Consider the following 27665-nt stretch of genomic DNA (forward strand, 5'->3'; position numbering starts at 1 on the left):
AAAAACTACTAGTAATCTATGTATGGTACTCTATCTACCTTTAATATACTCTTCTATAGAATAAAAACAATTTTCAATTAGAAATGACGAGCTTTCTTTTAAAGTAGTTTAGATCCAAGTTAGATTTAAGGTGATAAGGGAGAGCTTTGAACAATGATACTGTAAAATATACACTGGACAAAGGATAAAGTGTATAATATACATCGTATTTGCACGTACAAAAGCTAGAATCTTTTTACTGCCTCTGCAATAAAAATTGTCTTTAAAACACTATCTTGATAAAACCATATTTCGATGTTTCAGCATTTAAACACCGATTCAGTGTGAATTAATTTATCTATTATTTCATAATAAATTATATATTCATCTCACACCTATATTTTTAGAAACTTGTTATGGTGATACAAATATCTCAGACAAATGAAACACATTGAACACGTGCTACTGTAAGGTATAAAATGTTGATAGGGTTCAGTAAAATATATTTAAGCGCCTTCGCGCGGGTCGCGAGGGCAGTTGACGTAACTCGCATAACTAGGCATGAAGTTCAAAGTAAAGGTTGTATGAGTATCTCCCATTAGACCTGTACCCTTGATTATGGATCCTTAATCCATAATCAAGGCCTGTACTGCACGTACGGTGAACGTGGAAATGACAACTATAGAACGGCCAAGAAGGCCATGACTAAGACAATTTTAAAAAGTATGAGCAATTCAGCGCGTTATCACCTCTTTTGTATTACAAGTATCAACAAAAGATTCAAAATGGTACTGGTAAAAAAAGTGCTCTCTATACATCGCCGACCATAGCTATTTTTACCGCACAATATTTCTGCTATACGTCTTTATATGGCTGTAGCTCTATTTTTAAAAGTCAAATTCAAAGATAATAGTGGACGTATGGCGATATTTTTTATAGATGATGTAGTTAGATTGAGTTCAAAACCAGTAATATCATACAGATCAGAATCAACCAAAAAAGTGGACAAGAAATCTGTTTTCCATTAAAATGACCCTCCGTAGAAAAAAACGGACGACTTCGTAGCACTTGGCAAAACAATTTTTTTTTTATTCTGTACCCTGAAAAATATACACGATTTTTTACTCTATGTGAAAATGACGAATCGACAGACAAATCAAGAATGTCATCAGTCAAATCAGATGTGTTGATGGAAAGTTGTATAGTACTACCGAGAATTAAGTTTATTACAAAATGACTGTGATTGTATTACGTGTGTCCAATTTGAGTTTAAGAATTAGCAGCATAATGCGTGAAATAAGTATTTTCTCTAAAACCCTCACTGTCGCTTGAAAACAGGTACAGTAAATGAAATTAACATTGAATAAACTCAACCTTGAACAATGTCCAGGTCTAAACAAACAACAAATGAAATAATAATAATAATATTTTTCTTGTAATTTTAGAATGAAGGAAGATGGGTTGTGTCACCAGCAAGACAGATATCAATGATCTTCATCCAAATATATTCCAGGTTAGTAAGAATTGTTGACAAAACTTTTATTCTATTCTGTGAGCTTTAGATTATAGCCTATTCTGAACTAGAAATAAAAACTAGACCAATACATTTATTCCTCATTGTATAAGGTTTTCAAATAGGCTAGTATGTGTTATTTTATTCAATATAGTTTATTTTTCTATTTCTAAAATAGGGATTGGCTATAATACTTTTTTATTGATCAGTTGTCTGCTGAAGATATGTTACTTATTTTGGTATTTATTTACAATACCGTGACCATGAAAAATGGACTTTTGGTAGTTATCATATTAACGGCCGGGGCGGAAAAAATACGAGTTTTGCGTTAAAAACTTATTGGAATCGTCATATAGAACAAAAAAGTATAAGGTTTGATGGGGTGGAAATGAGAAATAAAAAAGTTCTAGAAAATGAAAAATTAAATAACTTTTCAGTAATATCTCCATGTTATACATCCACGTCTAGCGTCACGTGACCTTTTGTGGCCAATGATTGAACCTCGTGATGACGTCATCGGTTGCGCCGCCATCTTTGCAAACGTAAATGAAAAATAATACAGAAATGAGCAGAATTTTTATAAAAAATAAATAATGTTTTTCTTAATTTCGAGAAAAAAAATTAATTACGAATGCCTCCGGCCATCAGCGCGGGGCTTCGGCAGCACCTTTGGTGCTGCCCCGCGCTGATGTCAATAAAAGAAAAACATCCCTCGAGATAGTACCTATCAGTAAAATATAAAATACTAGAGGGGCTGATCAAAAATATAAATTGAAATGTAATGCAAAGGCAATTATGTAAAGTTAAAAAACTAAATAAATCATGAAAAACTCAAATATATAGATGGATCAGAGGACACATACCATTAGTGTGTTGGCGGATACAGCTGAGCAGCAGCAACAAAAAAGTCGTCTATCACAACGAAACGACAAAGTCTCCCGGTTTAAAAACACCACTCGACTCGACCGCACGACGAACACATACACTCATTTTTTAAAATTCCATGTTCAATTAAAAAAGAGATAATTTCGTTTCGGTTAAAACGTAAACTCTTTACGTGCCCTACGAAACATTCCGACACACACAATTCACTAGGGTTGGTTGAACTAGTGGATGGTTGATTCATCATTGTAAACGCACTCACTCAATCCGACCTACTGAACACGATATCTTGTGTAGAACTGACCCATGCCCCGGAGAACTCAGATAACAGGTACGTTATCAGGCTGCTATCAGTCCCGGCCGCAGATAATATTCAAGTAAACAGATTATCCAGACACAGCACAGAAACTGAACATTAAAACATTAGGGACTTAACCACTTATCAATATACCCCCTAAAATCATGTTATTTGTCATTTGCACCCCATAGTACTATATATATTTTTTGTTCAGGAGGGTGAGCAGAATACGTTGGTAACGTCAAATTCGTGATTTGCCGCCCCGGCGTTTAATCTTACTGGTACGGGACTTTTTTTTCATGGGTTGGGCATTTATAGCCAAGTATTATTATCACAGGTGCATATAAACTGGGGGGAAAGTATATTATTGTATTATATTGATGCCTTTCGGGCATTATTGCGTTAAAAATGGAAAATAACCGACAAAATTTTGTCGAACAACACTTGGAGGGTTAAGGATCAGGGGCATCACGTGATCTGGGATTCGACTTTTGCAAGCTGGAGTTAATTTTTTTTTTCTAAAAGAGCAAGCAGTGCGCAGCGGGCAGGCATCATTAACAGAATTAACGTACTTGTCAGCATCATTTCAGTAAAATTGCCAGAGATACTGTCAAAAACAGAGTTTTCAAAAAATCGTAACTCCTTTGATTTTTGTTGCCGACGAATTTTTTCTTCACTATTGTTTTCAGGAAAAATTGTAGTTTTCAGGGGAAAAAAATGAACATACCTTTCCATGGTCACGTTATTGTAAATTGATACCCTTATTTTACCTACTTCTGTTAGTGTACCCTTGTCTATTTCTTAGCAGTAACATCTACAGGAATATATGGTAATAGCCTACTACATACAGAATAGAGTATCTAGCTTATACAAGGCATTTTATAAAGTTATCAGAAAAACGGCAGGATTATTAAAAACAACAAATTTATAATAGAAATAGCCTAAGACAATTAAGATTGAGGGTAGGGTACGATAAGCGGATCCGGTTTTTTATATCGAAGAATGTAATCATCGATACCTAATATTCACATCTCAAATCCTAGAATATCAATCTAAATAAAAGTATCTATAGTCCTCAATAACAATCATATGTTTTAAATGAAAATATGAATTTAATATTTACAGTGATCAAACAGATTATTGTAACCAAAATTAGGAAAACTGAAGACGACCATATTTGCTCCTGTCACAGTTACAGTTGTTTCTTTCCCACAAATTTCACATAATGGGTTTTTTGTTACGAGTGCAACATGTTGAAGTCACGAAAAACATGTCTTATCTTCTTTCAAAGCAATGTCGTGTAGTTTTTTAAAAATTGACTGCCATTGTAAGTAACCAAATGTTACTTATATAAAATTGAAATATTACATTACGAGTGTTGATGTGTGACAAAAGTCTTTACAGCTGTTGATATGGATTATTTAAGTTGTTCAAAATAATTAATCAGTATCAATTGATTATATCGATGGTCATGATTTAGTAATACCGTTTGCCAATTTCGATATAAAAAACCGGGTCCACTTATCGTACTCTACCCAAGATTGATATCATAGCAGCGTATTTTAATTTTATATATTAAAGGCCAGTTGACGATAGTTTTCAACAACTGTTTGTGTTGTCAGATTAATTTCTGCGTAGGCAAAACTGAATTTGATGTTTGTGCATGTGTGTTCTCTGGCTAGGAGCATCCAAGAATATGCCCATGGCCTCCAATAAATGGGGGGAGGGGGTCCTGGTAGTATAGGAGCAGAGAGCCAATTACCTTATGCACATAACCTGGTTTTTTCTTGAAATCAGTAAAGGAACTTTTTCTAAGAAAGAAACTGATTGTCTATTAAAAATTACGCTAATTTTGGTGGAGAATAGAATTGGCGGATATAGATTGGGTTAAAAATATGAAATGATATTTTTTCTTAAGTTGTATTTTCTTTGCTTGACACTTAAATCAAACCGTTTCACTCACAAATAATAGACAAATACTTTGGTATTCTCCGGAGGCCATTATTTTTTAAACACTTTTCCTTATTGGGGACATAAGAAAATTACACTATTTCTAGTTCTTGTTTTCCACTTCCTCAAAGGAAACGATGTCGGCGAGATGGAGGCGACTCTTTTAGTAGGCTATATACATACGTGCTTATTATAAATTAAAAAAAGTTAAAGTGAATATTTACGAGTGATCTAAGCCGGTATTTAGGTATTATCTCGATGGATGCTTTTCTTTTTTTGCCAGAATTGCGGGCCACTGAAGCTTTCACTGATGACCAGGGGCATTCCGATCGGTACTTTTCTCACCTGAAATCACGTCCCAGATCGTCCAACTTTTCCGATGCCAGATCATGTTAGATAATCCCTTGAGATAGTACCAATACTCAAGCACAGATCTTGTGAGCGCTTGTAAAGGTTATCTTTAACTTTGTTATTAATAGTAGTATATTTATGATAACCTAATCTGAACCTAATTATTTCACATATTAACAAGAAGTAGACAGGGATAGAGTAGATTTTGGAATGAGAAGGATCTCTGCCAAGTTTGTGCCTTACATTCTGATTGACAATAAAAAAAAAATGTTGAAAAATTTGAAAGAACAACTTAAAACTCATCCTAACTTTGTTCAACATTGAAAAAGTTTCAACAGCATTTTTACTGAGCAGAAAATAAAGAATTTTTTTATCTTTGCAAAATGAAACTTAGAAAATTGCACCTAGTCCTATAAGGATCTTTGTGATGCTTCCGGAGTGATAGGTTTTCTGGATGGGTAAGGTTGGGAGTAGGGGCTACCTCCAGTTGAGATTCATAAAGTTTAGGGCACTAATCTTGAGTCATGCCCCTCGGAAGAAGAAGCCAGCTCTGAACCAGCCTCACCAGTTAAATCAGGCATAGGGTGGCACACCCTTATGACTAGGCTGGCAGGAACCTTTGACTCTTGGGAAACAACCCCACCAACTCCAACAGCCATAAACCGCAGTAGACTAGACCTATGAAATTAACCTTGTGTCCAGATTGTCCAGGTTTAAGTGACATCGGTTTATGCTGTACCCAGTGTGGGTTCATTTCTGGCTGGTTTAACTTCCAGTTCCAGTTTATCTTCTAAGGGAAAAAACAACATTTTTACAGCCACACGCTGTTCACTCAAACTTGCCATCACAAAAAGGAAAAAAAGCACAAAAAAAACAACAAAATGTCATTACATAAGAATAGAACAAACCAGGTCGACGATCTTGGTGACACTGAAATGGTGGTGAGTTATCAACACCTAGCGGCAGAAGTTTGTACTGCATAAACCTGCATAAACACAGCTATTCCGGGAATTTTTGAGTACTCTTTCGTATTTAATATGAAATGGGACAATAATTAAATAGAAAGATAAATTTAAGGCTTTTATATCATAGTATTACTTGTTATGGGCCTAAATCTGGTCCGATTTTATTGGGTAATAAACGCTTGCTTTTATAAAATCTTCTAAAATCGCTCTCCAATACTTCAGTAACACAGGAATCATCCCTATATTGCCTTATGGTGTTGTTTTTTTTAGTTGTGTGTACGATTATTGTCTTTCATAGGGAAAGCGAATATTGTCCACCACGTTAAAGTGGACTTCCAACTATTCTCTTCTTGTCATATTTTAATGCGGCTTTCAAAATTCTTAAGAAATATTAAATTGTGAAATAGTGAAAATTCAATAATCTCGTAGCTCAAGTTTAACAGCATTCAACCGGAAATAGAGAGACATGGAGTCTAACCCCACTGACCACCAGATTTGTTCGTGTTCAAATAAATTTTTATAATTGATTCAACTCTGAAATCGGAGATTACCAAAAGATGTCATTCCATATAAATTAAAATACCTATAAATCATTATAAGTCATCCAATCAAAAGCTAAAAACAGAATTTGTCAGTTCTATATTCCAAATGAAATAAGTTTTTGAGTTATAAGGCTGTAATTAACACTTAAACACACAATAAAAGTCACATGCACTAATACGGTGCATCAAATGAATTTATAATACATTGTGTTTTTAACTAAAAATGTTCTACATATGGCACTAGATATAATATATATTCTTATGGAATGATTAATTCTAAATTTTTGATTACCAAATGACTTAAAATAAAAATATAGTTAATAGAACTATAAAATTTGAATATTTTGTACCATTAAAAAGACAACCATATTACACTCAAATAGCAATATAATTTTAATAAATTTAAATAAAGAGGACATATGAATAGAGTGTTAATTTGAAAACTTGTATTAAAAGACTTATAGCCCAAGTATCAAAATTCTGTAAATGGGAGTGCATAGTACTAATTGGGGGAACAAAAAGAAAATTATGTTCAAAAATGGGGTGCTCACCCCTATGCCTCCCGGTACCCAAAGCCAAAATTTTGAAATGGCAACCAATACCTTGTGATACCTTAAATTGAAGTTTATAATAAATGCTGCATTTTGGTAAAAAAAATTGAAATCAGGCAAGCCTTTTTTGTCAGCAGCAAATAATGTAATTTCTTACACAACAATTATTAGTCTACAAACTACTGTACTACTGCTAATAACACAACACCATTACTTACTAATTGCAATAATATTGCCAAAAAGCAAAGGGTTTTGTGTAGTATTAACATAATTATTAATTTCCGCTATCAGTATTTGTAAGTAAACAGGACAAGCTAGTGTCTTATCATTCTTTTATCTTTCTTATCTACATTATTGTTGGAAACTGGTCCTGTAAGCGGCTATCTCTGGTCATGTTTTAACACACCAAACATTTGGGAATGCAGTTTCATTTGTTTAGTGACAGTGGTGCGTGTTGTACATCTTGCTTCACAAGGAAAATGGTTTACAGCCTTCAAGAAAGAGTAGAGATTATTTTTATCTTTAGATATAAGTTTGGACCCTTAAAGGGTTTAATATAAGAATTTGCTGTTAGGTTTATTAATGAACGTGAACAAATGTTTAATCGCCAGGTGATGAATGTGAATCTACTGAATGTGGATGAGATGTGCAATCTGCTGCCATCCGCGACCAGCTTGAAGTGAATGACGTGACTCTTAAAGGGTATAATATAAGATATTTGTGTTGGTTTATTAATGAACTTGAATTTTATCAGGTGATGAATGTGGATGAGATGTGCAATCCGCTGCAGCCCGGCCAGCTTGAAGTGAATGAAACAGACCTGGTGTTACATCAGCGGGGCAAGACACCGGTCCGCTGGCCTCTGAAGTCTCTGCGGCGCTATGGCTTTGATGCGCAGCTCTTTAGTTTCGAATGTGGTCGCCGCTGCCCCACTGGTCCAGGCATCTATGCGTTTAAGTGTTCTCGCACTGAACAGCTCTTCAATCTGCTCCAGACACAGGTACAGGTCAGTGGCTAAACACTGTGTGATATGGAAATTCCTGTAGCTGAGATCAAGTTCAATTTATGCATGATGTGGCATTGGTCGAGTTCAGTTTTAACCCATTGGGGAACTTGCCCGAGGGTCTCTCTTTGCGGTCGATCGGGACCGAATAATCTTGCTCGAGCGGTACTCGTTGTGCTCTTTCTAGACACTAACGATCACGTATTTGTTTGTTTTTTTGCTAGACCGCAGTTTTGTGCTCTCAAGCATCCTTACAAGCAATTATTTCGTTTCGATTCATCATGTCTGCACACTGGAACCAAAACTAAATAGCTTGTTTTGTTATTGTTTACATTTTGCCGTATGCTCAATTTTTGTCACTTCATTGTTATGTTTACAGTGTATGTATCTTGTTCTCAATGCTTACTGTTTAACTGTTTTAGTTGTTGAATGAGTGTTTAGTTCTTCTGCTACCTCATGGAACAAGACCAATTTGCGTACTTCAGAAGTAGGCAGATACTTGGACAGCAATATTGAGATATCAAAAATACTCAAAGATTGACACAAAAGTGAATTATAAAAATTAATCATTGTATTTAACTCTCCAAGTGGCAAGCGACGTCTTAGAAGTCGCTTCACATTGCCGCTTATTGCTAGGCAACCGATAATTATTTTTACGCCTAGTTTGCACAGTTGCGTTCACCACTAAATTTCAAATACATTTCATATAGTATCATCAACATCACAATGAAATAATCAATGGTACTAACTGAAATAATCCTAAGTTTTCTCCCGCAGTTATTTTTACAGACAATTATTACACAAAACTTCCATTGGCCCGTGAGTTGCTAAGTAAAAACACTTTTATAACAGGAAAAATTAATAAAAACTCCAAAGAATTTGCTAAAAGTATTGGTAATTCTAAGCAATATATGGGTCAACCTCGATTTTTCTCATATTACAATATAATGTTCCAATAGTCAATTAGAAAAGGAAATGACTAGAATTTCTTGCCGGAAAGCAGTTATAGGGAGCAGGCAACCGCCAGACGGTCATATATTGCTTAGAGTTACCTATTAGTGATCAGGGGCACTGACGTGATCTGGGCTTCAAATTTGGAACTACTGGAGTTAATTTTTTTTTCTAAAGGAGCAAGCAGCGCGAAGCGCTGCGCAGCGGGCAAGCATCGTGCGTGATCCTTTTTTTTATTAAAAATTTCTGATAAATTGTTATTACATATTACAATATAATATAGGTAATGTATGTAAAACAATTTTAAACACATAATTACATGCTGGAAAGCAAAGCAAACCAATATAATCCGCCCAATACAAAATCCCCGTAAAAATGTGGTAAAGGAATCTGTGTCATTCCTTTGGCCTGAATCAATTCAGTATGGACGAAGATCACGCACGATGCTTGCCCGCTGCGCAGCGCTTCGCGCTGCTTGCTCTTTTAGAAAAAAAAATTAACTCGAGTAGTAGTTCCAAATTTGAAGCCCAGATCACGTCAGTGCCCCTGATCACTAATAGGTAATTCTCGCGGTTGCCTGCTCCCTATAACTGCTTTCCAGCAAGAAATTCTAGTCATTTCCTTTTCTAATTGACTATTGGAACATTATATTGTAATATGAGTTGCCTGCTCCCTATAACTGCTTTCCGGCAAGAAATTCTAGTCATTTCCTTTTCTAATTGACTATTGGAACATTATATTGTAATATGAGAAAAATCGAGGTTGACCCATATATTGCTTAGAATTACCAAAGTACTGTTAGTGCTAATTTAGGGGTACAAGAGAGCATTTATTACAGGCAGGATGACATTCTTTTGGTAAAATACAAACAAAAAAAAAAAAAAAAAAAACAAGAAAACCTGTTATACTGTTGACAACTGGCTGTCACGCAGAAGATGAATTGGTTACGAGCAAATGTTTATTGGTGTCCAGGGTGTAACTGCGGTATTCACCATCTTTGTTAACCTAAACTCCAGCACTTTTATAGGCCTTACACAACAGGGAGGAAAAGGCAAGCAACTTCTAGCGATTCTGACTAGAAAAAGTGTTTTTTCTAGATTCAGTTTCTCCCATATAACTTTTTCAGTGTTGTAAATAGAAAAAATATTATTGAAGGTTTTTTTGTTTAGAATTAAATTGTGAATAAAGGTTGCATTTAACATAATCTCCTAGGAATGACATTTTTAAAGTTAGAGAACGTAAAAATGAAAAGTTTGGTGGAGAAAAAAACGTTTTTTCGAACATTTGTGTGGATAACATAAAAAAGTGTAAGGTATGTAAAAAATAACTATACTATGTTATTCTGTAGTTTATTATGAAAAAATTGATATATAACAAGCAATGCTCATATTAGAATTTGCATTTTATTTTTAAATTATAAGATAGTCCTGCTTGACTCTGAAAAATAGCCCGCCATTCCAGCAGCATATTACCGCCACTTAGAGGGTTAATGTAATTATTTTATTTTAATAACAATTGAATGTAACAAACAGTTTTATATCATCTCCCAGACAACTAATTCAGGAGCTTGTCATAAAATCATAAAAAGTGAAAAAATGTAAATGAATATTGATTCTTTTGTTATTATGCTTTATAATTAATTAAGGAATGCAATAAAAACTGGTTTTCCATGTAAAAAAACATTGTGCTGTTTTGAATAAAAAAATTATTGTAGCAGATAAACAAAAAAAGTAGTAAACCATTGACAGTTGCTTTTGTTTTTTTTTACTAAAAAATTTGTAAAAATATACTACAAAAATTATGTAGAGAAAACAACAAACACTATTCAACAACCAAATAGACTAAAATGTCCTGAAAAATTGACTAATTTATCTGTATCCAAACTCATTCTATTAATGCATGCATTTTTGCCAATATCAATTCAAACATTCAGTCATAGACAGGCTAGATTAATTGCTTCCTTAATTGGTTAAACTCATCAAAAGTTGTTCATTCCCACCTGTGTCTCCAATCTGGAAAATTTTGTAAGAACATATTTATTGTCTGAAAAATTTAATTTATCTGGCTGGAGTACTGAGTCAAATAGTTTATTTTGCAAATTAGATGTGATGAATTTATTTAAATCAAATCTCAGTTATACTTTGTAGATTTTTTGGTTGTAAGAGACATTTTTAGTTTTTAGTCTTATAAAATTTGGAGTTTTCAAGTTTTATAATAAACCTAGTAGTTACTAATTGTTTCTTATTCTGCTTATAATTGGTTGGACACCACAGATAATTCATAAAAAAGTGTAATTTTTTCACACTAGACAATGCTTAAATCTTCTAATAGTAGGTGAGTTATTTATAACCTTTCAAAAATCGTCGTGTTTATTGTTAAAAGTAAATTTTATATAAATCTTGAATAAAACTGAAGAAACTTTTACTATTTTCATAGACATTTACTTTTGAGTTGTATCAATTATAACACAACACCTTTTTATTTTTATCATAATGATTTTTATAATCTGATAGCTCACTGTTTTGCTTAATTACATTTTATTTGATAAATAATTCAGTGAGTCCGTACATAAGCCTACCATTCTGAAAGATTTCAAAAACTGCTTATAGATTTATAATTATTTATTGCCTTATTAGATTTCTTATGATGTTAAACCATTTTGTTATGTTTAAATTTTTACCTATTTTCTTTACAACATGAACCAGTCAAAAAACCAGGAAAGAGAGTGATTTTTAAAATTATCAGATGGCTTACTCCCTACTTTAATCCTTCCCACTTAAGACGGATATATTCTAATGATAGACTTTGGCTGAAACGCCAAACACGATTATATCCCAGATTATATCCCAAATTATACGTTGTGTCTCTTGGAAAGTTTTAGTTCATAAAAAGCCTTCAGAATAGAATGGCAAGCGCACACTCTATGCTTATCGCGGTTGACAAGGAAGTATTTTTAAACAACCTACATTCTGTGACAGAGGGAGGGGGCGCCCTTTGTCTAGCTCTCTCCACCTGCTCCGCTGCATTGCATGCCATACAGAGTCATCAACCAAATATATCCGTTGTCTATCCAGATGATAAGATAAGACTATAGACCTTATCTACGAAACCATAAATAAGAAAATGCTCTAATAATTAGTAGTTTATATTCAATTTTTCAGTTTTATTAGATTGTACCAGAGTTTAAATCAAATTAACAGTATCGTAAATAGTTATTTTTAGATTTTTATCAATAAATGATGATGACAAAGAAAAATGTATGTACTTATCAATGTCTTATGTGCTGAGATTATTGAAGGAAATTAGAAGAATAGACAGAAAATACAGTATTAGAGTAGTGTTTAGAACTATTAGAACTAAAAAAAAAAACTGTTAGGCAATGTATTTTAAAAATAAAAACAAAAAATTTGCACTTTGAACTCAAAAAACTGTGTTTACAGTATAATGTATTCTTGTGATAGGGAACACAGGGCAGATAAAAATTACCACTAAATATTAGACTTAAAGAACTTAAACACAATAACTGGGCAGTGGAAAGGTCTAAAAATGCTAAAAATTAATTATTAAAGCCTATTCTAGTCAAAGTAACCAACTTTAAATGTGTTTGTAGTGGTGGTGATATGATTGGCTGAACAACATATCATAACAAAATTTATAATTTCAATACCAAATATTGTACCCTTAAACTAGAAGTATGTGTATGTGTAGCCTTAAACTAGAAGAAAATAACTAAAAATAGTATATTTTAAGAAATTATAATTTTGTATGAAAAGCTGTGGTGGCAGGAGTATTTTTGATAAATACTGATTAAGTATTTGTTTGTTATCAATTCACAAAGAAAGTATCTCAGGTATTATGATCAATTTAACAGCCATGAGAATGAAGGTTATCTTCAGACAACATTTATAATGACTTCAAAATTCAGAGTTTTTAAGTCCAAAACAATTTTTATTTTCAAGTAATTAAATTAAATAAAACTGTAACCATTTTAGTACAGGATGACAGTGCCTTCGAACTAAACCATATCTGAATCTTGATTTAACTACTGTCAATAATCTGAACCTCATTTTGTATTAATTCTTGAGGGGAGTTATCCAGATATTAACAGATATTTGAACAAATGTTTTCTTCCATCCACAAAGTAATATCAAAGCTAAAATTAATTTAAGAAAAATAATTTTAGGAATCTTACTAAACCATCTTTGCAGATGCGTAATAACCCCGGAGAAGATGCGGTCTCCAACTCCATGGACTTCACTCCGAGGCAGACGGAGAGCAACTATCTTGAGCCAGCTCCGGTACAGTTGAGGCAGAATGGCAACAGGTTCTCTCTTCACAACGGCAGACTGGGCAGTGTGGGTAGCAGTAGTAACGGCCCATTGAGTCCTCTGACCACTTCCCCCTCTCCCCCTCCACCACCTCCACCATCCAACAACAATTGTGAAGCAGAAGACAAGCACCGGACACTGTCCCTTTCAGAAGTGTGTTCTCCCCCACCGGTGGTGCTCACCACATATGCCAACATCGATATTACTCCCACCTCACCCCCTGCTGTGGACGGAGATCCCCCCGGCCTGTCCTCGCCCGTCTACATGAATGTGATCCCGGGTCAGGAGGTGGTGGTTCCGGCACTACCCACAGAGCCGCCTCCCAGACCCCAGTCTAAACTGGATCTAGACCTCGAAGAAAGACACTGCTACGCCAACTTGGAGCCCGGAGAGTTGGAGAGTTTGAGGGGGGGCATGGAACGGTACCCACCCTCCACCCCACCTCCTCAGCAGATTAATTATATCCTGCTGGATTTGGACCAGACGTCGTCCTCCTCATCACTGACAGGAGCCCCCTAATCAACCCACCTCCCCAGTGACACTCACCTCCGCTTCCTCACTTACCCCAGAGTCCCCCAACAAGCCTTCAGAAGGCTACGCCACGATAGACTTCAACCGCACGGTGGCTCTGTGTGCGGTCTCGTGTCCCCTGGTGGAGGAGGAAGGTTCTCGCAAGACCCGTCACAACTCCACGATGGGGGACTTGACTACTGTTACCACCGCTACACAGGAGGTGAGGAGGACCAGGCACAACTCAACCATCAGTGAACTTATGGCTCCTCTCGCTTCCAGGCTCAGCTCTTCCCTCAGTGAGTGAACCATTCCTCTTGTCTGTGTACAGACCCAGTTGAGACCTCATTTGTAAAACGTATGTTGACTTTTCAAACACTCTTTATTTCACGATGACATATAACAACAATACATTTTAAATAATATTGAAAAACCAATGGAGGTCATTTGATTCAAGTGAATTTTTCACGAGATTTAATATTATTAGTCTGTTGTGGTATATAAGCATGTAGGTTTTATCTGTTTTATTCGAATTTAAAACTGAACTACTCATAATTAATTACGGCCAACAAACCGGATTTGTTAGTATTTATGCTAGGTCCAGTGTAAATTCTGGTATTCTCATATTTCTAGTGTAATGTTGGTATTTAGTACTGACATTGTAACTCTGTGGGCCAAATCAATTATTGATCTAATTTGAATTTAAAACATATTTGTCATTACAATAGGGGAAAAAAATGTTTATGAATGAAAACAATAAGAATAAATAAATGTAAATAAATGTATTTTAGCACATTATTAATGACAAGAGTTTCAAATCGTTGGAATATTATGTCATCCACATATTTCTGGATCCCCAACTTTAAAATAATATCTTATAAATTTCATTGTTGGCCTCTTGGAAATCCAATTCCTCATTTTGAGCCACCGTTTCTGGGCCTCCATGTCTGAGCTGTCATTTCTGAGCCACCGTTTGTGACCCACCGTAAAAAAATGACAGGCTCCTTTTTTTTGACGCTGACGTACTACTAACACAATGCTTTTACATTTAAAACTCTTTTCAAACTAATAATTATCACAAATATTTATATAGATTTGTATATAGTAACAAATGTTTATATATAGATACGTATGAGAAGTTGTCAGGAAACAGGAAACACTTGCAGATATTGTCTGTTAATGTATCACTGCATCAAAACGTCTCTTATTTGGTTAATTTACTGTTCAAGATTCTACCATGATCGTTCTCAACTGGGTCTTCTCTTTACAATGTACTGTATAGTGTATTTAGAGTTCATTGCTCTCTGTGTGTTTATTTACATTGCTGCAGACTCGGCAAATGTCTTGTTTACTCTAAGCTCACCTATTTTACGCCTATACATTATATTTTGTGCCAAACATGTCAATCGTTGTTGCAATTATTTTTCTCAAATACTTTCTGTCAAGATTCTTAACTGAGCAAAATATCTATTGAATTTCAACTAAGTAGCGGCCTAAATTTAACTGCTTCTAAAATATGTATTTATATAATTTTAGATACTGTAGTTCCAGCTTTGGTGAAATGAACTGAAAATGGCTCTAAAGTATTTGTCACGTTTCTAAGTGAACTCATTTCATTTTTGTCATTTTATTAATTTTATACTGACATTGCTCATTTTGGTTGTAAATTGTTTGTAATAACATATATTTATATGATACACGTTTTGTAATATAGTTGACCAAAAAGTAACTTATATTCTAGAATTGTAAAAAAAACCAAAGAATAACTATTGTTATTTAAATATGATCTTAAAAATATCTTTAAGCATTCTTTCGTTTAAATTATGAAGTAGGCCTACACAGTGCACAAATTAATTACCATAGAGTTTTGCTGCTCAAGATTTCAACCTTCGTTTATTGTATTTCCTGTGCCCTAGAAGTCCAACACGTGTGATATATACGTAACTTATGCATCTGACACTGTACTGTACAAGCATGGTGTTGAGTACAGTCATGACAACAGCTTGGAAAATGGGAGATTCAAGCGTGAGAACTCGTTTCCTCTTTTTTACGAAATTTTCATTCTGTACCTAACTAAACTATGTTATAATAATATGCAATAATTTTTTTCATCCAATCTCACCTCCATGGGAACAGACAAAGTGTTGAAACCACTAGTGTTTGGGAAACCAAAATTTATATGTTTCGAATTTTTTAGGTACAGATTTAGATAATTTTGAAGTTTAGGGGGAGTAATTCTGAACAGGTAACTTATGTTCATATGTTATATTGAAATAAGGATATTCAAGAATTAATTTTAATAGCTATAATAGTAAATCTTGAGTTTAATATTTCTATTACCATTCATGCCAAACTATGCATCACGTGCCAAAGACGTTTCTATGTACGAAACAGCACAAACCAAAGGTAGCTACATAAGTTGCTAGTTAAAACCTATTGATACCGTATGCTCAACATTTGTGTTAACAATCTCTGAAGTGTATGAATGTATATTTTAAAATACATTTCACGAACCATGAAATAAATGTTATTTTTGTACTATAGCCGTGGAAGATAGAACACGTAAAAATTTATTTTGCAGGGAATTCTACTAAAATATGTATTTATGAATTTAATCTTGTGATGTAATGAATATTTAATAGAACATTAGTTATAATTGTTGTATGTTTATTAGTTTTAGTTAATATATCATGGTGTATATATTAATCATACTCTGTTTTGTTTCTCTCTAAAAATGTTAAACTATCATGTTTATTATTTTTGATTAGTTATGAGTTGTTATATTAAATTGATCTCTTTTTTTAACACCAGCTGGTTTTATTCACAGTTTACCAAAATGTTTGTCCGCCGTAATGATTAAGCTGTGGTTCAAATGAAAGTTTTGGTCTATCATACAATTTATTGTAGTTGATATTTGTTGTTGAGAATTATTTGTTATAATAATAAATGCAATTTGTTGGTTGTAATAGTGGATTCATACTTTTAGTGGGCAACTAATTTTGATAAAGTATGTGTGTACTGTTAAATTATGCCTTCTTATCTGTTATAGGTGTTTCATTTTGCAGTTGCTTTTTTGCTGTTTATTTTTAGTAATATGTATAATTAATTAGAAAAATATTTAACACAAAATATATGGGAGCATTTATTATAATAGTTTTGCTGTGATTTGTTCAAAAACTGTAAACCGACAAAATACAAAAAAATTATTTCATCCCGTGAAAAAACATTGTTTTAAATAATGTTAAACTGAAAAATTAGTGTGATATAGGAAAACTATTATTTTATCATTGACAAAGTTTGAGACAAATGATAAATATTTAATGTAAAATAGATACTTCACAATTTGAGAGAATATAAACGAGTCTATAAAATAATTTATCCTGTGGCTATGAAACACCGACCATGATGTAAGCAAATCTAGGTTGGATATTACGATAGAGGTGGAGAATATATTCAATTTTCCTATGGGAATTCGCTTAGATATTTTTGGTGTTTTAACGTTTTATTCTAAAACTTAATGTTGAGAATATAAAATGTTTTTGAACAAATTGACTAATAAACTGCTACATTTACATTACTATAGTTATTCATTTTAAGTTATAAAATAAATTGGTTTCAAATTTTCTCTTCAAAAACACAATTCTATAATTGATGTAAATGTTTGTTAGTACAAGTGTAGGAAGTAACTATAAACTTGAAAAGTTCCTTTAGGCAAATATTATTTTGTGTGAATGAGATCAATTTTTTGTATAAACTGTTGCTATCAGTTGACAAAGTATTTGTTTCTATATTACTTTTGTTACCCAACAAAACCATTTAAACAAGTGTTAAGTTTGTTTCTAAACTATCATGTTGACTATAATCTGTAGGTGGCGGAGCTATATAACTCCAGGGAGTCCAAGGGTTATTATAAGACACTTCCCAGAAGAATTGGAAAGTGCATTAGGGCATTATTTGAGGTGCAGGGGAGATTTTTCCGTACAAATCAAAAGTGCTTATTTTTCAGAGAGGTACTGGAACACTGTTCTGTTGGGCTCCGTCTCAAATCGGACACTGATTTTAAGTGATTTTGAAAGACTAATGATATTAATTTAATTATTTAAAATTAAGAAAAAAATTAAAAAGAGGGATTATGGCTGTAGAGTCATCTATAATTTAATTTATGATTGAAAGTAAACCAGCATGTCTTTTGAAGTAAGTTTGAGGTAAGTTTAAAATACTCTGATTATGTATAGTAAATGGAGAAAGATGACCTAATTTACAATATTTAAGTATAAGATTTATCAGTGTTCTGTTTTCCTACTTTTACTCTTGGTTGGGTCAGTTTAAACTGTGATTGATATTAAACCAGTTGTTTGTAATGGATAAGTGAATACTGCCACACCACTAATATTTTGTTTACACCACAACTCTTACGATATGGTTTAAACTTGAATTGCTTACAGCCAATTCTATAGCACAAACTTAATTTTTAGGAACATTATGGGTCAAAAGTATAAAATATTATGTTTAGATAATCTTAAAAGATACTTTACATATAAAATTGAATGATAGTTATCTGTCAGTAAACTTAGTCTATTCCATTGTTGTTATGAAACTGGCAAGGTAGGGATTTTGGCAAAGCCAGTTTCTCAATATATCAGTTGCAATGGTGGGATAAAGTATTATTGGTTATATATTCTCATTAATATCTTGAAGTTGGCAAAAAAAGTCTGTTGGTAAAATATTATATTGTTTCACAAATGGCAAGAAACTTTCTATAACCATTTAATGATATTGCTTAAAAAATGTAAAAATGTTTTTGCCAGGTAATTGTTACTATTTATTACAATTGTTGTAAATTTTTTATTCTGCACAATCTTAGATTTAAGCTTGTAGATTGTTTTAGATGTAAACCTTAGATCTGGCTTTGAACCATATGCCTTACAATGATAAGGTATAATTATAATGATTATATTGTTCTGAATTATAACTATAAAACAAAGTTATTTGATTGAAGTGGATGTAAAATATCTCTCTTAACTTTTCTTATATATAATTAGAAAAAAAGACTTGAAATTTATTTTAAAGTATTAAATAGATCTTCATTCCATTCCCCAACAAATGTAAAATTTAAAACTGATTGATAAACTAAAAGAGCATTAAATAAAATCAAGCACTGTTGTCCCTTAACAAAATTTAAAAAATTCAAAATTTGAAGATTATGCTTTGACTGAAATAAATTGTTAGGACGTATAAATGTATAAATATTATTTAAATAATTCAGGGAATTGACTTTAGAATTCAATTCCCATGTAAAAAATTAAAATACTACTAATTTACTATTAAAATATACAATGACAACAAACATTTCATTGATATATAACAACATTAAGTTGTGTTATCAATTTCAATATTTAATACAAAACAATTTTGAATTAGACATTTTTCTACCAATATCCATCTTACTATAAAATATACAAAAAATTAAATAAAATTTAATATAACATAATTGAATATTTATAACCTTGGAGATATTAAAATAATTCAAAATAGAACATTTTTAAAACATGTATAAAATGTTAGCCTTAAATTTTGAATTTTGTTATGTATATCATGTTATGTTATGTACCATAAATTTATCCACTGAGTAATTGCCCTGGACAACAACATTTTTTTCAGTTTCTTTTGAATGATTTTTTATTGGTTTTTATTTTAAATACATTCTGGGAGTCTTGTAAATTTTTACTCCTGCTTGAGATGGAAGGTTTCAAAATAAATTTAGTCTGTGTTGCTGAGGTCTGGGGAATTGGTTATACATATGTTGTGATTTTGGTAATCCCTTCCCTGAAATGATTTAAATTTAAATTTTGAATACAATATTGTTTATAAAACATATAAACAAGGCAAAGTCGGTCAGAAGTTAATATTTTTAAAAAGGAGATTTATATGACTTTCTCAACTGTAGTATTTTAACGTATTCATTAACAATACATTTCTCCAGTCCAAAAATGGGTGCTGATTATGTTATTAATCAAATAGAATTACTTAATAGAAAATTATAGTTTGTGATATTTTTTCAATGACAACACAACGACTGCTGTAATATTAAATTATTAATTAGGTATCTGCAGTTGGCTTTTTAAATATGGTATACCGTAGCATCGTACTATTAATTTAATTGTATTTGATAGCATTGTCTAAATTTTATTTATAATTGAGCCAAGAAAGTGTATGTAAGAACCTTAAAGTTTTGCAAGAATCAAAATAATTTATTGACTATTGGACTAGAGAATATTTTGTTTTGTTTTTTTCTTTATTAGTTTAAAATACAAACTAAAAATTTAAAAGTTGTGTATTTTTTTCTGGTTTCAATTTTTAGTACAAGTAATATGTGTTTTACGTAATTTCGACCTAAAAATTGTCCTTTTTAATGATATTTTAATGATAATTCTTATGAAAACAAAATGTTGTAAGTACTAACATTACAGGTTACAAATTATTTCTCTTTGCATGTAATCATGCAGTATGTTCCTATTGGATAGTAAATCATGTTATTTTCTAAAATTAAATGATTATATTTTCACATCAAACTATTCATTAACATTTAGCTACCAAGAATTTGTACTTCATGAATAAAAGTACTTCGTTTTTTTACTTCTGTAACACACCTACCATTGATTGAGTTTGGGCTTTGCCATGTCTCAATTCGTTTAGTCTTTGGCCAGGTCTAAGGTTAAATTGTTAGTTGTGTATAAATACCATTTATATCAAATAATTATTCTTATATTTTTAGATTTAAGAAATAATTACATTATTATTTGTATTATTTTGTATCACCAGACGATGTCCTGTTGTAAGAATCCAATAGATTAGTGTGTAATGTTAGATCTCATTAAGTTTTAGAGTTTTATTGTTATTTTGCTTGGCTTGGCTCCTCTCTCCCACATCCACCTCCGTCTTGTGTGCTATAACTGTGTATACTCGTTAGTGTGAAGCACTGGACTCGGCCGAGTCGTGACCATGCATTTGCTCAAAGTGGAATACTCAAATCAATGTGAGAAACTAAATCTGTTGGGTTTTAACTTTAGTTTACGATTCGTTTGTGAACAGTCTGTTGTACTATTTGCTTTCTATACACTGTAAGGTGTATTTTTGGGATATGGAACATAGTGGTGAGTCCAAATTTTATGTAAATCATACCAAATCCTGCCAAAAATTTGTACAAACTCCATCTTTTGAATTTTTGATAAATGTTTGTAAATGGTGAACTGTTCGAACGATTAAACAAATTGTTTGATAACTTATTAGTTTGGCGTTGCATCACAGTATTCAGCGTTGGTTCTGGCTTAACAATTTGTCATGTTTAGTTGTCCCTGTTATATCATGCTCTCTGGTAGTGATGTATCGTCGTAGCAAGAACGTGTTGAGCTCTGGCGTTCCACACAAGTTTTCGTCGTGACTGACGTAAATCAACACAGTAATATAGTTTAATTCGAAAGGGTCAAAATTCTAAATGTTTGAGTTATTGTCTCATTCATGGCTTTCTTTTATTGCTTTAGTTCATGTCTTGCTTAGGGCTGTTGTCGTTTATGTTGAGATCTGTAATTCTTGTTGACTGAAAATTGATATCGTATAAATAACTGATCTACGGCTAATAATATGACAAATCGTAAAGCAAAAATTTGTTGTAAATAATTAATAATAAACTATACTCAAAAAGTATAGTGTGTAACAAGAATTAATTTTTTTACATATTGATGCATTTCTTACTAGTTTAACAGTTAAACTGTGTTATTAAATATGTTGTTTAGACATTTTTGCAATATAAATTTAAAATTGTGGCTTATAGTAAATGATATATAAATTGTACATTGTATAAAAGACAAATATTTATAAACTAAAAGATTATAGTAAACATTAATTAGTGATAGTGAGGTTATTAAATTGAAATATCCATACAGTGACTGCTTATATACTTGACCAAACATTATAAGTTATTCCAATTGTGGCCTAACAAAAACAGTGTTATTTAAAAATTAAAACCTGTGTTTTTGATCTAAATCTTTTTAGTAAACGTTATCATTTTCTTTTACAATTGAACACAGGCTTTTGTGTTATATTAATAATGAATTTAATTATTGTTAGTTGACAGTAATAAATATGTGTCAGATGTAGAGTTATATAATTCTAAACAAGACTTGTTGAATGTTTGGTCATGCGTATAAGGAGTCATACAGACAGAGGTCTAGGGTAACATAACATCGACCTCCACACCCCGACCCCAGTGTAAATATTGCGTAGAAGGGGTGACAATATTGTGATCATTTGACGGCTGTTCAACTTTTGTTCCAAACAGCGTATTTTTCATGAAGCTTTTTGTAAATAAGAACAAATCGTGTTTGTAGAAATGGTATGAAATTGTAAAATTTGTTTTTGATACGTATTCAAATCTTGTTGAAATTTGATGTAAAACTTGTTGTATTTGATGTGAAATCAAATAGGTAGAAGGACGGTGTTTTATTTATCTAAAAATATAACATTATTGCGTAACATTTGCTCTAATTTATTACCCTATCCAGAAGTGGTGTTTTATCCTTTTAGTGCGACGGCATCAACTATATTGACAGCACAAGTGCATTAATTACAAGTGTTGATTCGTATTTCAATAAAATTTTACTACATTATTTATTTATGTATTGTTTTTTACACAAACGTCATGTGTAGGTATGAAGATTATCAGAAAATCGTAATCATAACCCTCTTGTGTAAGAATTGTGGCAGTCCATTTGAGAAGTATATAATGTGTGTCCTTTGTTTATATTCATCAATAAAATAAAATTTGTAAATGTGTTACTAAGCGCTAATCTGAAGAACGGTTGGATCAATTTGGCTAATTAAATTTTTTACATTTGAATCGAGGAAAGTTTTATGAAGAGAAATATCTGAACAAATTCCTAGAATATTTTAGAATTTTGGAAAATAATGGTAATCTTTATTACACAATCCATATTTAACTGAGTCAAAACATCTGTTGGTACTTTCAGCTAAGTTCACTAAACAGGCTGAAATATTAGTTTTACACTTGAATTTTAGAAAAAATTTAAGTATACAGTGCTTGATCAGTAACAGTGAAATATAGATTGCAAAGTCAAAGTTATTATCTAATTTTTACTACATATTGCTCCAGTGATGAAGTTCAAACATTTAATACCTTTGACAAACTAAAAAACACTGTTTAAAGCCCATTGTAATGAAAAGGGCTGTCAATGTTTGCACATAAGGTACTAGAGAGTGATTGGCTTCTTTTAGATTACAATATTACATTACAGTGGCTTGAGAAAAAACAATGGATTGAACATTAACATGCATCAATGAGCCTTCTTTCCCTGACTATAGCTCGAAAATACATCATGCTTAACCCATTAAAAACGATTATTTTGAACATTTCTATGAACTGATATGGATTTTCCACTCTTCACCTGGTATCAAAAGTAGATTACAAGCGCCAAAAGTAGATGCCTTTGACATTAAAATGGCATTAGCAAAGACACCATTTGCTTCTGCCCAAGTGATAGATTAATGGCTACTTCGTGTGGTATGTCCTTCGCTGGCATGAAAGTGTCTTTATTCATGCTCTTTTTGTAGAAAAATGTAGCCTTTTCTTTTGAAATTCCTCCTGAAATAACCTGAGGAAGTCTGTCTTCATTGTTTTCCTTAAACATTTTATATTTTAATTTTTTCAAAAGAAATTCTGTATCTTTAGAGGCTGATCATGTCACGGATTGTGGAACGACTATTTTTAAATATTTTTTTTATCCACAAGCGATAACGGTTTATGTTTACGTTTGCCTTGTAGAGAGATGTTTCACTCACAACACTACTAACACGCAAAACTACAATGATGAACTCTTGGCATGCGCAGAAAACGGTTAAATATTGCTCTATAGTAGTAACAGAACTACGCTCTAAGTAGCTATCCTTATAAAACGCTGGATAGTTGGCAGAGCCGGATGAGTGAAGTGCTGGATTATAGAGAGAACACTGTATCCAGTGTTATCTTATGTTGTCTTCATCAGGACAAGACAACTCTATTGTAGCACGGGGAATATCTGAGACTAGAAATAAAAGTACAAGTGTTGCAAGTAGATGCTAGACCAAAGTAGATTCCAAAGACCTACATGTGTATATTTTCTTGATCCAGACAACAAGATAAACTCAACTTTGATGTTGGAAATATAAATCTCTTGAACCAGAAATGCTACTACATGTACAAAACTGCAATAAGAACCAGTTGCAAAGTGGCTCTGATCCAATGTGTCTATTGACAATTCTGATATAATAGTGAAAAAATATGTACTTGATAAATATCTACTTCTATTTAGAAATAAATCGTATTACATATACCAATTCAATAAGAAGGCTACGGACTTTGATTTTGAAAATCGCATGTGAAGCCACGAGTAATTGCTAGATTTAGTATAACAGTATATTTTACTGTGGCAAACAAGTTGAAATTCTTTTATCGATTGCTTAAATTATAAATAATTGTAGTAATACACATCATAAAGTTGTATTTAAACTTCAGTGCATACTTAGAATAGCTCTTTCAACATAAAATTAATTACAAAGATTAAATGTGTCACTTATATTATTTTATATACACATTCTATCTTTTGGTCTTACTCCACAATTAGAGCTGTTTTCAGCCATGGATCTGCATCCCTGAAAACTTTGTTGATTCTAGAATAATCAACATGTAGTGTTACATCAAGTGGATAGTTGAAGTAGTTATGCAAAAATTCACTAGGTAGCAGCACAAAGCAGAGAACTTACAACAAATCTAACTGCACATGACTGGTTGATTCTGGCCACTAAAGCAGCAGTGGATCTAGTGCAAGTGGTCGACATTGGCCTGTGGGTTAACGTATTGCACATAAATATCTTTTTAAATATTATTCAAGTTTACAACGAATAACACACAATTCAATTCTTGAGATACTTTCGCTTTGCTGTGGTGATTTATCTTCAGTCATCAGGTTGTAAAACCAAAACAATTTCTGTTCCATTAAGATTAGCTGTTCATAAAGCATATTTATTGACCTTTCCTAAGCTTTTGACTGTGTACACCATGAAACACTGATGTACCAGTTAGAAAGGTGTGGCGTGCGGGGTCTCCCGTACTCATGGCTCTCTTCCTACCTGAAGGACCGAGATCAGTTCGTGGAGATTTTGAACGTCACGTCGAACAAAATTAAAATGGTCCATGGTGTCCCTCAGGGATCCTAGGGCCTCTTTTGTTTCTAGTCTATGTCGGCAGACTGAATTCAGTAATCCAGTATGGGAAACTGTTTCAATATGTTGACGACACAACTCTCTGTTTTAAAAGCAAATAAAAAAAAGATCTTGAAATCAAATCATTCATGGAATTGAATTCATGCATTCAGTATTTCACTGAGATGAATTTGAAAACCAATCAATCCAAATCAAATGTACATTTCTGCCTTCGCCAAAGGGATAACTCAGAAGTGCCAGCCGTGTTTGTGGATGATGTCCTTTTCGAGGAAACGAATTCCACAAAATTACTGGGGTACATGATCATGTCGACCACATCTGTGCTAGAGTTGCCTCAGTCATTTATGCCTTGCGGCACCTAGCGAGGTTTTAAAAATGGCCTACTTTGGCCTTATTCATCCACACTGTGGATATGGATTGAGACTTTGGGGTGGATGTGCCAAAAACAAAATAGATCGTGTTTTCAAGCTGCAAAAGAGAGCAGTCAGAATCATTCAAAAATTGAAATTCAGAGAGTTGTGTAGGATATCTTTTGGGGGGCTTGGATTATTGACTTTGTCTTGCCTTTATATCTATGAGGTGATCGTGTACTGCGTGTTGAAATGTCAATTAATTCGTGGTAGAAACGTTCACCAATACAAAACTAGAGGCAGGGACACCTTAAGAACTCAGCAACATAGGCTGACGCTATCTCAACACCTCCCACTTCATGTTGGTGTCAAATTAATCAATAAGCTCCCTGACGGAATAAAAAATGTCAACAACCAAAAACAATTCAAAGCTCGTCTTAAACGCCTATTGGTGTCAAAGGCATTTTACTCTGTCGAGGAATTCATGATGAGTCGCTGGGATAATTAAAATGATTATATTACTGAAATTGTTGGATCTGAAGTCAGTGTGGCTGTATTTGCTTGAATGTAGAAAATGTATGTCTGACTGTGTGTAAATGGTTGTATTGGATTAACTGTAGTAATATTTTGACGATTGCGACACAATGATATATTGTCTGATGCAATAAAGATTTTATTATTTATTATTATTATTATTATTGAACATTTATTGAAAGTTCCAGTTATTAGAATAACACTTCAATTCGAATAATTACCAAAAAATGTTAAGTTGTTGGAGCTTTAATAACAGCTGATTTTATTTGAACATGATTTTTATTCATAAAATGCATATAAATACAAATTAGGCTAATTATCTCTTTATTTATGGTGATTAAGCAAACCAACCAGTTTTTTATTTATATACAATTTTACCTATATAAAAATGTAATGCTTATTTCTAGTAACGTTGGTTTAATTCTCTAAAATGTAATATCCTTAATTTTTTAATATAACATTGAGTACTCATTAAAGTGGTACTGAAAACAAATTTTTATTTTAACACAAATAGCGCTGAATAAAAAAAGTTCATGTAAAAGATTTATTTTTTTAATGTTAAATTAATTTTATGTTGTAATTTTGAAAATGTTTCCAGTTATTTTATAATTGTTAGTTTTAAGCCAAAAATAAAGAATTAATAATAATTATAGTCACGGTGTTTTGATATAACGTTTAAAAATGGGTGGAGTCGTATAGCTGTTATATATGGGATATAGTATTACATAATCTAAATTGAGCTTACAGAACCAATATTAGCAAAAAGATTCTTCAATAAAAAGTGTTGTTATATTGTTCGTACCCAAACAATATTTTAGGTTATAAGAATATCACAGATTTTACATTACTACATTATTATTTTATCACTGAAGCAATTTGACAGCAGCAACAACTTTTTCAGGATAGCAACAGCTTGTTCATGGTATTATAATATTAATTTACCAGCCTTTGAATTATTAACTTTAATTTTTAAACTGGTTGTTTCAGCCATAGGTGTATCTAGGATGACCTAATTGGTGGGGGGAGGGTGATTTTACCTCTATATACAACCCCGTCAAGCTGTGGTACAGGAGCAACCCTCCCCTTAAAGAATATGTTAAATGCTAACAACATTAAAAATTACAAGTTTGACAATTTATGCTTTGTACAATCGGCTATAACATAAGAAATTTGACATTTGAGAAAATTTGACATTTTGGAGTCCGCCTGATAACATATAAGAATTTCAAGAAAACAAAACTGTTAAAGAGAAAAACAGAGGCTCGAGACATGGCTATATCTTAAGTACTACTAGAAACACCTTTTACCTAGAATTTTTAATTTCTAAAATGGGCTTCCAGGATCAAGTGTATTTGAATGACTTAAAATATGTGTTCTACATTTAAATGTGTTTTTATTTTAAACATTGATAAAAACTATTGGGATATAAATCTTTATGTATTTTTATAGGGAGTATATTTACTGTGTATACAACTACATAAATTTTGAGACATGAAATTATTAATTGTGTGCTTTTACCGCATTGACGCACCAGATGTTCAACGATAAATTAACATAGGGCACATAGAAAATATGAACTTCAAGTTTAATATTATTTGAAAGGCATGGTATTTTGTTGCTTTGGTGTCTAAAATTAGGTTTTCATAAAGTATAACAGAAACTCGTTATAATGATCGGTAAATAA

General features: G+C 32.4%; 1 protein-coding gene across 1 annotated transcript; it reads left to right on the forward strand.

The window, feature by feature from the left end:
* The first annotated feature begins 1118 nt into the window (after positions 1–1118).
* On the forward strand, positions 1119–27052 carry LOC124356678 (fibroblast growth factor receptor substrate 3). The gene is given in 6 exon segments (XM_046807813.1): positions 1119–1317; positions 1425–1492; positions 7786–8037; positions 13194–13829; positions 13831–14122; positions 26969–27052. Coding segments are annotated over 5 exon segments (1263 nt in total). The 5' UTR covers positions 1119–1317; positions 1425–1435; the 3' UTR covers positions 26995–27052.
* Positions 27053–27665: the final 613 nt, after the last annotated feature.

This window comes from Homalodisca vitripennis, chromosome 3 (genome assembly GCF_021130785.1).
Source record: "Homalodisca vitripennis isolate AUS2020 chromosome 3, UT_GWSS_2.1, whole genome shotgun sequence".
Classification (NCBI taxonomy): Eukaryota; Metazoa; Arthropoda; class Insecta; order Hemiptera; family Cicadellidae; genus Homalodisca; species Homalodisca vitripennis.